We start from the raw sequence: 12,446 nt of genomic DNA, 5'->3' as shown, positions 1-12,446 counted from the left end.
TGAAGCTGAAAATGTAAATATTAGATGAAAAATGTATGTAAGTGAAATATGTTTAAATTAAGGTTTTAAAATGACTATTTCTAAAAAGCAAAAAAAAAAAACGAATAAAAATGGCAGTGGTGCCAAATCGATCAATCGCATCTAACCTAAAAGTTAATATTATATAAACAAACTTTTATGTTAGATACCATTAATCACAATTAATTGTTTTGACAACACTAAAACTGAAAATATATAAATAAATCGAATTCAACATACAAATCATCATCATCTTTTTCTTTCGGCTGTTTCCTTCAGGGGTCGCCACAGCCAATCATCTGCCTCCATCTAATCCTATCCCCTGCATCCTCTTCTCTCAGACCGACTACCTTCATGTCCTCCTTCACTACATCCATAAACCTCCTCTTTGGTCTTCCTCTTGACCTCCTGCCTGGCAGCTCTAACCTCAGCATCCTTACCGATATATTCACTCTCCCTCCTCTGAACATGTCCGAACCAAATTCAACATACAAATAAATACTATAATAGTATATAATGAACACTACAATAACTCCCAACTCTGCCCACCACTACAACTCATGCTGTTTTTCATCATGATGTAATGGAAATGTGGGCGGGTCATATGCTAATTGGTTTATAGTTGTGATTTGAAGATTTCTGCATTTTAGTTTCAATAAAATCCTGTTTCTGTGAATGTATGGCTCTTTTAACTCTCTCTCTCTCGTCTCTGGCAGTGGCTCACGAGCACCTAAAGGAGCGAGGGTTATTCGGTCTGCCCCCTCCGCCGCCCGGTGCCACCGCAGCTGATTATTACCACCTGATGACGGGCCACAGGAACCCGTACGGAGAGCTGCTGATGCAGGGAGCCGGAGCGGCCGCCGCTCATCTGCCCGAATACTTCACACCGGTCGACGGTGAGTTACAGTCACGTGTCCGTCTGTAGAACTCTGTTAAAGGGTTAGTTCACCCAAAAAAATTTAATTCTGTCATTAATTCCTCATGTGGTTGGACACCCGTCAGACCTCCGTTCATCTTCAGACACAGATGAAGATATTAGTGTTGAAATCCGATGGCTCAGAAAGGCCTTCATTGACACCGATGTCATTTCCTCTCTCAAGACCCATAAAGGCACTAAAGACGTCGTTACAAAGCCCATCTCACTACAGCCGCTCTACAATCATTTATGAAGACACCAGAATAGTTTTGTGCACAAAAAAAACTAAATAATGACTTATATAGGGATGGGCCGATTTCAAAACAAAGCTTCGAACCGTTATGAATCAGTGAATCGATTCATGATTCAGATCACCAAAGTCACGTTTGACACGCGATCCGAATCCTGGATCGATTCACTGATTCATAACGGTTCGAAGCTTTGTTTTGAAATCGGCCCATCACTATATAAATCGTTATATAGGATTTTTTTGCACACAAAAACTATTCTGGTGTCTTCATAAAATGATTCTAGAGCCGCTGTAGTGAGAACGACGTCTTTAGTGCCTTTATGGGTCTTGAGAGAGGAAATGACATTGGTGTCAATGATCCAACCACATGAGGGTGAGGAATTAATGACAGAATTTTCATTTTTGGGTGAACTAACCCTTTAAAAATTCAAACATAATATTTGTTGCACATTTGTATCCAGGATAGTACTTCTGTTTGGCTTCAAAGGACTTTATAAACACACATCTCTCTTAGATTCTTACACCAGCAGACAGTAAAATAAATAAACTCCCTCATGTTGAGCATCCGCTCGCAGCCGACGCTCTCTAAACACTGGCGGGAAGCTTCACACTGGCCGTGTTTATGTTCTTTCTCTGTTCTGTCATCCGGCGCTTCCTCAGTCAGGACCACTGGAGTGATCCAAATGATCCATGATAGTTCATTCAGTAAAATAAGCCATTAAAGTTCATGATAGTGAAGCTAATGAAAGTTCACCAAGTTTTACGCATTAACCAACCAAGTGATGAGAAACAGGGCATTTAGTTGATAGCACTGATTAGCTCCGCCCACTGTGACATCTCATTGGTCCAAAATCTGGCTCTTCATTAACTATATAGTACATTAATTAATGTTATTATGCCATGTCATGCAGCTGTTACATGTTCAGTGTGGGTGGACCGATTACTCATCACTTTGTGCCTGGTTCGTTAGGGGTTTTGAAAAGAACATTTGTCTTGCTATCATAATTATTGATTTATTGCTTTTGGAATTTCTGTGGATCTAAATCAGAGTAATGTGAAGCGTCACATTATTGACAGATGGATTATGTAGCGTTTACTTGACTGTATTTAACACATTTGTGCTGTCAGAGTAAAAACACCATGACGAGACTAATGTGAGTAACACTCCTGAGCGAGACTGAGGTGTGATTTCAAACAAACTCATGGTGATATACAGTAGGACTCTGCCTCTCTGTAGAGCAAACATTTGCTCTTGCATCTCCTTCAAACAATCAGTGTTAAAAAAACAAACACTGTCCTTTCACTCTCGCTCTTGAGCATGACACATCGGGTGTGTGTGCGCGCAGATCTCGGGCTTTGCTGAAGCAACATGAATGAATAGCTCATTTAGCTGAGCTAACTCCATCTGGCTTTGATCTGTGTCCCGTTCGGAGCCGCCGATGCTTCCCGACAGCTTTAACGCAGATGTGTTTGGGTGCTGACGGTGGAGCGTGTACCGCGCTTTGACGGGAAACAGCGTGAGTCAGTTACAAAGACAGATAGAAGATAAGTCAAGCAAAGCCAGTTAGAAAGTTGTAAAGGCAACTAAAGAATTTAAAAACACCACATTCTTTGGCTATACGCCATTTAGTCACAATTAACCTAAAGTACCCAGACGTACAGTAACTCTATAACCAGCCAGCGGTACTGTAACAATCAAAAATACTGCTGTTAGCAGCAACCTTCAGCGCTAAACAGATTGGAAAAGTAGAGAAAATGACCACAATTGCCAACATTCAACATCAAGTCACATGGATTTTGTGTATAGTGTTGTTTTGGCGATAAATTGATCACAGTAACAGTTGCGTTTGTTATAGCGCCACCTATTGGTGTAAATTGCTGTAATTTGGTGCATGTTCTCAAATTGTCCTTGTGTACATCTGTGCCAAATTTTGTGAGGATTGCACATTGTCACATCCAATAAGCCGCATTTGTTCATATGAATTTAGCATGTAAAACACAAACATTGCATGAAATGGTGCATTGTATAAAAACATAATTTTATGACTTAGAACAAACGCAAACATGTGAGCTATGTATCTGAAATCTCTGTCTGCTAAGGGGTAGCGAGATCATGTTAATAAACTAATTTCCTCATTGAGTTGAAGGCGTAACGGAGATGAATGTCACGGCCATAGCAGAGCGTTCTTAACACGTTCTGCCATTAAAACCAAGCAAACTCCACCACAGACATACACAGGCCCAACGTCTGCTTTCAGTCATAGATCAGTAGCTCCAAAAGATGTCTGTAAGACATTGACGTTGTGAGTTTTATGTTTGTTTTTCTTTGTCTTTTGTATTTTTAGCGTCAGTTCTCTCTGGATTTGGGTCCTGAGGCGGCTCTTAGCACTAAAGATGTGTTAGGAGCTCCGACGAACACCTGAACATGACAGCAAACCATTAGCTCATGCTACGAGTAATGAGCCTCACAGCAACAAAGCTGAGGGATTATTTATTAGTGCTGTGGTCTGTAGGGAACAAGTCCACATACACACACACAAAGAAATGATTTGTGTAATCCTGCTTGTGTTGGCACTGGACGTGATGAAATCATTATGGACGTCCGGTTGCCAGAGTCTCTGGATACGACCTCTAAACCCAAATACACACACACACACACACACACACACACACACACACACACACACACACAGTCTAATGCTTACCACCTGTTGAGTTAGCTGCAGTTGTCTCAGTAACTCTCCACTGAAATAGCAAACCGCTCAGAGCGTCTTTGGTCTGAAACATACTCTACACACACAAGTTATAATGATAACACATCCGGTTTAACGATTGCACTGCTCTGAAAGTGTTTTGAATCCCACTTGTTGTTACCAAGACAATCAGGAGGCATAGACACACAAACACACACACACACTTATTATTCACACACATTTGTTTTTGAGCCAGAATCGGCTCTGTAAATTACCCACATTAAACAAAGTCAAGTCTGCAATCGTTTGATTGTTATCTGGGTAATTACGGTAATTTATTGGGAAGGATTAATTATCCCAAATCAAATCAAAATGAGGTCACGCTGAGTTTGAGATGGAGACGATTAGGACAGTTTACCTAACCGGTTTATGTTTTCACTAATCCTGTTCAGCCTTAAACACAATGAATCACTTTCATCTCATTTTCAGAATGCTTTATTTTTTTTACACAGAATATTATAAAAACATAAGTAACTGTAGAAACTCTATTTTAAATTATATTAAAATAAATGATATTATAAAATAAAGTAATATTTTAAGTATTTTTAAAAATTTTAAAAATATATTTCTTTAAAATAATATTTTGTTTAAAGTAGTATTTTAAATATTTTTATGCAGGGCTTGACATTAAGCATGTTCATGTGCTTGTCCTTTGGACAAGTAAATCGTTCATTCACTTGTCTGAGTAAAAAATTAGCTTGTCCGTTGCTTGTGTAATAATTTATTATGAACCAATATTCTTACCAATGTTCAATCAGCTTTGACATAATTAAATCTGCATATTTGTTATTAAAATAAGACACTATTAGGGCTGTTACCAATCAAATTAAATAATTTACACTGAAAAATAACAACTGCGTTAAATAATGTTTAGAGATTTGTAGTTTTGAATAGACAAAAAATAAATGTTGGAAAGTATGTTTAACCATGAAACTAAACCTCCAGTAGGTGGCAGCAGGTGGCCGTCTTAATGAGTGAGTCATTGAGTCGTTCATTCAAACACTGAATTGTTCAGTAACACACTTGTTGCTGTGACGCGTTATGGTTCTGCAAATGAACTATTTTTGCTCCTAAAATAGAACAAAACACTCAATATTGCATCTAAAATGTAAGTGACGTTAAGTGAATGTTAATGAATTGTTTATGGAGCTGTCATATGAAAGCAGTGTCATTTTCAGTTGTGATGGTATTCAGGCTACGGCTTTAACGCTCTAGTGTTGTAATTTCTCCTCGAGAGGCTGCACGAGCGTCAACAGCGCGACCATGTTATCGTCAGTTCATCATATATTATCATCCACTATCAATCCCCACTTACACTAAATTAATGCACAATCATTCTTGCATTTTGGTGATTCGCTAGTTATTTTTTGTTTTAATCAGGCTCTTGTCCGTCGGGCAAGTAAAATTATTTTTCACTTGTCCCTTCAAAAAACCCACTTGTCCCCGACAAGCGGACAAGCGTTAATGTCGAGCCCTGTTATACATTTTAAATATTGAACAAAAATAATTATTTTATTTTAATTTAATATCTAAATATAATGTTATAATATTTAAGAGCAAAAAAATGATATGAGCATTTTTCCCAAGATAGATGCCATCTTGTTTTTGTTGTAACATCGTCACTATCTTTGTAGCACTGATGCCAGTTTCCCAATGAAGTCACGTTATCCAAGTACAGTATATTCTGTTTTCCACGGCCAAAAATCAATCCTGAGCACTTATTGATGGGGTCCGGCTCTATCCTGCTGAGCAGTGTGTCGCAGAGGGTGTGTGAGAGCATCGATCATGCAGTCGTGCTCCACACACACACACTCACACACACACACACACACGTGCGCTTGTGAGCTTCCTAAAATAGCTCAGCACTGAACGGAACAGGAAATGACACACTGAGATTGTCCTTAGTAAGAGAAAGAGAATCAAACTGAAGTATTGATCACGTGAACTGGTGTTTTGCGGAGCATGCTGGGAGTACCTGCTGAAATGACTGGACAATTTCTATGCAATTCCATTATAAATTGAAATAATTATTGTTTGGATTTCAAATCCTGATGGATAAAAAATACACTTGTTGTAATCTGCATTGATGAATTGCACAGTAAACATTTATTAACAATCAAAAATATTGCTAATTATCATTAGCTCCGAACTTATTGGAATAGTGGAGAACATTACCGCAACATTACCACAACATTCAGCATAAAGCCATATGGATGTTACGGAGACAGGTGCTTTTGCAATAAATTTTGGGATAAACTTGATCACAGTTACAGTTGAGATTTTTATTTGTATTTATAGCGCTACCTATTGGTGGAAATTTCTGAAATTTGGTGCATGATCTCAAATTGTCCTGTTGTACAAGTGTGCCAAATGTTGTGAAGTTGAGACACTCACATCTAAAAAAAACAAAAAAAAAACGATTTTGTTAACAAAAGATTTGGAATACTTTGCATTTGTTTGATTGCAGCTTTAACATGCTCCGTGTTTGCCCTTAGTGTCCCGGTTCCCCAGCCCTCGCCTGACGCCCAGGTTGAGTCGAAAGCGAGCGCTGTCCATCTCTCCGCTCTCAGACGCCAGCATCGACCTGCAGACTATGATCCGGACGTCACCCAACTCTCTGGTGGCGTACATCAACAATTCCCGCTCCAGTTCAGCTGCCAGCAGCTCCTATGGACACCTGTCGGTCGGAGGCATCAGGTACTAACTGGATTTAAAGGGGTGGTAAAACCAAGAGGCAACCTCCCGCGATCTCTCTTTAAGCCAATACGGAAGTAATTTAAACTGCAATTCCTCAACTGGCCACTAGAGCGGCTCCAGAAGGAGCAGAATCTCATTGAGCTCATGTTAAAAACTTTACAGCAAAAAAAAACATGTTTACAGCCTGGGACAAATTATGGTTTTGGCCTATACGGCTGATTTTGCCCTTCGCGATGACTGTGAGGGAGGTGATTTTTTTTTATAACTCATTCATTTACATTATATAAAGCCTTAAAGTTCTGCATAATTAAGGTTGTGGACACTTTGAGTGACAGGTGGATAGCCATTTATCTGCTGTCCATAGTCATCGCGTCACCTCAGCTCCGCCCACATCCCGCCTCTTTGCCCATTTTCTGTTATCCGGAAGTGACACGCTGGCAAGATGGCGACGGCCAGCTCGTTTCTACTTTAAGCTTCAGAACGGCTCATCGGAATCCAATGGGTGACGTCACGGACACTATGTCCATATTTTTTTACAGTCTATGGGTAAAACACATTCTTTTGAAGGCTTGATTGTGTTTGTGGGGTGCACTGTAACATGCTAATGCTTCGTTTTTTTAAAATTACATATTTTCATATTTTTTACCTTTATTCTACACTGCTCTGTCCCTCCTTGTAAAAATGGTCTGATGGTTTCCGGGTTCTATGAAGCCGGTCCCTCAAAAATACGCAATGGGCTCAGATTGGTTAGCTGGCCCAGCTGTGTTCTGATTCGCTAACCGCCTAGTGCACGTGTTTCAGAAACCCCTTATCTTACCGTCCGTAAAGACTGCGGATCTATAGTGATCGCTAGTGAATGGCACCTTTTGTATTTCTAGAACGATTATAGCCAAATATCTGTCGCAAGAACTATTAACCCAAAACGAACACTAAACATTGGCTTTACTATAGTAGCCAAATCAAACACAGAACCATATTTAGCATGCCTGTAGATAAACAATACATAAAAGCTCTAATCAAAGAATAATTTACACTAATTCCAAGTTCGCTGTTGAGATTTTAAAAAGTTTGTAACGTTGTGTTTGTAGATAACGTCAAGTATGAATGAGCATTTAACAAACTGGTTTGCAGAGCTAAACAGCATTGTCATTTGTTTACTTTTTTGCTACAACGTACAATTAACAATACAAACTATTACAGGACAAAACACATCGAAGAAAAATAAATACTTACAGTTTGTGGGCCATTTTAAAAGTTGGAATTGCTTCATCTTTCAGGACAAGCCGCTGTGCGAATCCCGCATTGAACTCGCGAAGATTGTGGAAGCTTTCCTCCGTAAAATGTGCAGCACAGAGAGCGAGATTTGGAGCACAGAGAGCGACAGCAACACTCCACCCTACTAACTATACCACACTCTACAGCAATAAAATATGGCCTCGCCCTACTTATTTAATATTCTCGGAGGAGGGGTTTATGTAAATATTGGGGCTGCTGATGTCAGCTACCCATGTGGAAACGGCTGTAGTACTCGACCAGCCGTTTGCTTTAGTCCTTAGAAATTGATTTCCCTTTGCTTTAAACTTTGAACGTTTATGCTCAAACATACTAGCTAAAGTTAGAAAAGTAAGTGTTTTACCACCCCTTTAAACAGTGTGAGACGATTGTGTCGTTTGCACATACAACTCACGCCCATCTCTTCCTCTTCGTTTGTTCCAGCCCTTCGTTCGCGTTCCCACACTCCATTAATCCGGTGGCATATCAGCAGCTGTTGTCCCAGCAGCGAGGGCTCAGTGCGTTCGGACACACGCCGCCGCTCATACAGCCGTCCCCCACGTTCTCCAGCCGACACCCGCTGAGCCTCTCCGCCCTAACCACGCCCACCGCCAATGACATGGACACCAAGGTACAGTAACACACCAACACAACTACACTCAAGCTCACTGAAAATCTAGTTTGTTTTAGTTTGTTAGAATGCTTTCTATTAACAGGTTAGTTCACCCAAAAATGTATATTCTGTCATTAATTCCTCCTGTGGTTGGCCAGCCGTCAGACCTCCGCTCATCTTCACACACAGATGAAGATATTAGTGTTGAAATCCGATGGCTCAGAAAGGCCTTCATTGACACCAATGTCATTTCCTCTCTCAAGACCCATAAAGGCACTAAAGACGTCGTTACAAAGCCCATCTCACTACAGCGGCTCTACAATCATTTTATGAAGACAAAAAATATTATTATGCGCAAAAAAAAACCTAAATAACAACTTATATAGTGATGGGCCGATATCAAAACAAAGCTTCGAACCGTTATGAATCAGTGAATCGATTCATGATTCGGATCGTCGATCGAACTGGATTTCAGCAGTTTGACACGCGATCCGAATCATGAATCGATTCACTGATTCATAACGGTTCGAAGCTTTGTTTTGAAATCGGCACATCACTATATAAGTCGTTATTTTTTTGCGCACAAAAACTATTCTCGTCTCTTCATAAAATGATTTAAGAGCCGCTGTAGTGAGATGGGCTTTGTAACGACGTCTTTAGTGCCTTTTCATTATGATATATTCAATCCATCGGATTTCAACACAAATATCTTCATTTGTGTTCTGAAGATGAACAGAGGTCTAACGAAGGTGAGGAATTAATGATAATTTTCATTTTTGGGTGAAGTACCCCTTTAATATGCTATATAATATTTTAATTCCATTCTTGTGTAAAGCACTTTGAATTGCCACTGTATATGAAATGTGCTAAATAAATACATTTGCTTTGCCTATAAAAATATATTATAATATTTGTATGGTACATTTTATACATATTAATTTTATGTATAAAAGTTGCTATACAAATAATAATAATACATACAAAATTCTTTAAATTATATAGTACTAGTACTATTAATAATAATTGTTGTTATTAATTTTATAAGCACCTTTTACATGTACTACAAATAATTGATCTATAAATGGTGCTATACTATAATAATACATTATTTTACAATCAATTATGTTTTATTTATAATATTATATTATAGTACTAATTATTATTATTATTATTTGTACAAGCACCTTTTATACATAAAATAATTTATCTATACGAGGTTCAATACAATTAATAATAGTAATAATAATAATAATAATTTTACAATAAACGGTTATATTTATAATAATATAATAATTATTAGTAGTATTGTAGTATTTGTATAGAATCTTTTATACATAAGAATATATGTATTAAAGGGGGTATATAAACAACAATAACAAATTGATACATTAATAAATAATATTTTTTAATATAATACATATTTTTCAATAAATTATATTTTATTGTAATGTTGTTATAAAAAACACTATTAGTATTATTATTTGGAGTTAATTAATAATAATTATTATTGCAATTTATATGAAATGAGCCTGATTATTATTATTAGAGCAGTCATTTGAAGCGACATACAAACACACACACGCACACACACACACACACACACACACACACACGTAGACGAAAGCTGTGTTGATCAGAAGCAGGTTTCTGTGGTGGCGTTCAGGCAAGCAGAAACACACACCGCAGGTCCAGACCGCACGCATGGACTCTGTCAGCGCTTTGGGTCGAGTGTGTGTTCGCTAAACGCTGTGTTCATGTGTCACATGCACTCTCAGTCGCCTGCTGCAGATGCTTGTGTCTCCATACTGACTTCTTTGCTTTTTCTCCTTCCTTTAGAACACAAACGGCGACTCTGCAGTCAGCAGCACAGTAAACCCCCTGAACATCAAGAGGTCAAAGGTCAAGACAGAATTGGACGGGCCGCGACCTGTGTCACCGTGCTCTCCGGTAAGGGCTCTGTTGCACAACCTAGTGTGCTGACTTCCTTTTAAATCAACATCTTAAATTAAATGTAACCTCATTAGTAACCGGTTCTGAAGCACACTACGTAGGCAGCAGCTCACTCACACTTTGGGGTTTGGTTTAGGTTTTTATGTAATTTTGCATAATTTATAGTTATAACTACTGTAACAATGTATGTAACAATGACACTTTAAAATAAAGTGTTACCAAATAGATTTTACAATATATAATAAAATATATTTTAAATAATTAGTGCAACTTTAATATTACATTATATTTTAATATTAGCATAAAATATAATTTATTATGTTTTATTATATATTTATTATTATTTGTATGTATAAAAGGTGCTATACAAATAATAATAATAATACATTCTTGTATTATTGTATATTTTATATAATTTTATATAATTATTGTATATTGCATTACATTATTAATATTTATTTGTATGGCACCTTTTATACTTTATTTTTGGTGCTTTACATTTTTATTAAATATAAATAATATAAGTGAATATTAATATTCATATAATATAATATTAAAATTGATTTCACCCAATGTTTGTTTACAGTGTGTTCTAGTAAAAAAAAAAATCTATAATAAAAATAAATGGTTTAACTATTATAGCTAACTATTTTTGTTCTATCAATATTTTTCATTAAAAGAATAAACAATATTTAAAATCAGCACCTCTTGCCTACATATTAGAGTTTTTGTCAAAGGTCAAAGCAATGCATTCTGGGATTGCGGTCTCAGTGAAATAGTACAGAGCTTGGACCAGTTATGTGTTGATTGTTTGTCTTATTCTATATTTTTACTTTTGATTCATTTTTGTTATTTTTCCCTTTTTCCATTGTTGCACTTTGAGATTCTTCGGAATGAAAAGTGTGTTATAAATAAAATCTATTATTATTATTATCTTGCTTGAGATCATCTCAAAAATCAAAATCAAATCACTTTATTGTCGCGCAACCATATACACAAGTGCTATAGTGGTGAAATTCTTGGGTGCAGTTTCGTGCAACATAGTCATAATGAGACGTATGACAATTACAGCAAACATCAGATACATCTAAAGCACAGTAACATTAAACAATATACAATAAATAATATACACAGTATGAGCACTGTTATTTACACCACAACAATACATACTTAACAATATACACTAGATTTAACCAAATGTTTTGTGCATCTATGATGCAGCTCACTTGGTTATGGAACAGAACTTGACAAAAAATGTAAAGAAACAATAGACGGTGAATGGCCCGTTCGTCCCGTTATGCTGAAAAAACTGTGGATTTTTCTCTCTGAAACGCTCCGTACTGATCAATGACAGGCCAGGAGGCCCTCGGGAGCCACCGCGGTCCCCTGACCCCCTTCTTCACACGCACCGCGCGAGAAAAACTCCAGCTGATAAGAGCTTTACACACGTTGGGTCGCTCACTCGCCGCGGCCGTGTAAACTGTGCCAGAGCACTTCATTTTAATGAAATATTGGCCGGCCGTTATTGTCACCTGAGAGTTTTTTCCCTCTCTCTCTCTCGCTGCTCATCTTTTGACAAATCTGCGGCTGCTCTTGGCGGTGAGGCAGGTTGGTGCTTGATGCATGGGGAATAAGGCGGCTGCCGTCGTCTTGGGGCCAACAGAATTGATGAAGATAGCTCACAGGGCAGAGATAAACATGCTGCAGTCAGCATGCTGTGTGTGTGTGTGTGTGTGTGTTGCATCGGAGAGCGTCTGCGCTACCCACAGCAGAGCAGCGCTCCAATCGCTCTTAACACCACACACGTGTCCCTACAAGCGCACAATTAATGTTTCGTCTTCGTACTACGATTCTGGTCGAGGAAATAATATATCAGCGATGAGGGAGTGCTGAGATAGAGCACAACTGAACGTTTCACACAGCATTTGTCTGTCTAGTGGGCCACCAACGTCATAAGACATTGATATTTGGTCTAAT

At 38.1% G+C, this 12,446-nt stretch overlaps 1 protein-coding gene and 1 long non-coding RNA gene across 3 annotated transcripts in view; one reads left to right on the top strand and one right to left on the bottom strand.

The window, feature by feature from the left end:
• Nucleotides 1–12,446, bottom strand: part of LOC137058344 (uncharacterized) — a 159,069-nt gene that overhangs the window by 67,838 nt on the left and 78,785 nt on the right. Inside the window, exons 4-5 of one of the 2 annotated variants that reach the window (XR_010900660.1) lie at nt 8,322–8,501; nt 6,496–6,614 (exon numbers count right to left, since the gene is read on the bottom strand). The exons of the other annotated variant lie outside the window; for it this stretch is intronic. This is a non-coding gene — a long non-coding RNA (uncharacterized lncRNA). Of the gene's footprint in view, nt 1–6,495; nt 6,615–8,321; nt 8,502–12,446 lie in introns of those variants that run through there. 2 annotated transcript variants of the gene reach the window in all.
• Nucleotides 1–12,446, top strand: part of gli2b (GLI family zinc finger 2b) — a 115,576-nt gene that overhangs the window by 87,177 nt on the left and 15,953 nt on the right. The window contains exons 5-8 of the mRNA XM_067431586.1: nt 735–914; nt 6,433–6,634; nt 8,351–8,537; nt 10,356–10,466. Coding sequence (XP_067287687.1) covers nt 735–914; nt 6,433–6,634; nt 8,351–8,537; nt 10,356–10,466 — 680 coding nt within the window. The remainder of the gene's footprint in view (nt 1–734; nt 915–6,432; nt 6,635–8,350; nt 8,538–10,355; nt 10,467–12,446) is intronic.

This window comes from Pseudorasbora parva, chromosome 22 (assembly GCF_024679245.1).
Source record: "Pseudorasbora parva isolate DD20220531a chromosome 22, ASM2467924v1, whole genome shotgun sequence".
Taxonomy (NCBI): domain Eukaryota; kingdom Metazoa; phylum Chordata; class Actinopteri; order Cypriniformes; family Gobionidae; genus Pseudorasbora; species Pseudorasbora parva.
This window is presented reverse-complemented; position numbering and strand designations above follow the sequence as displayed.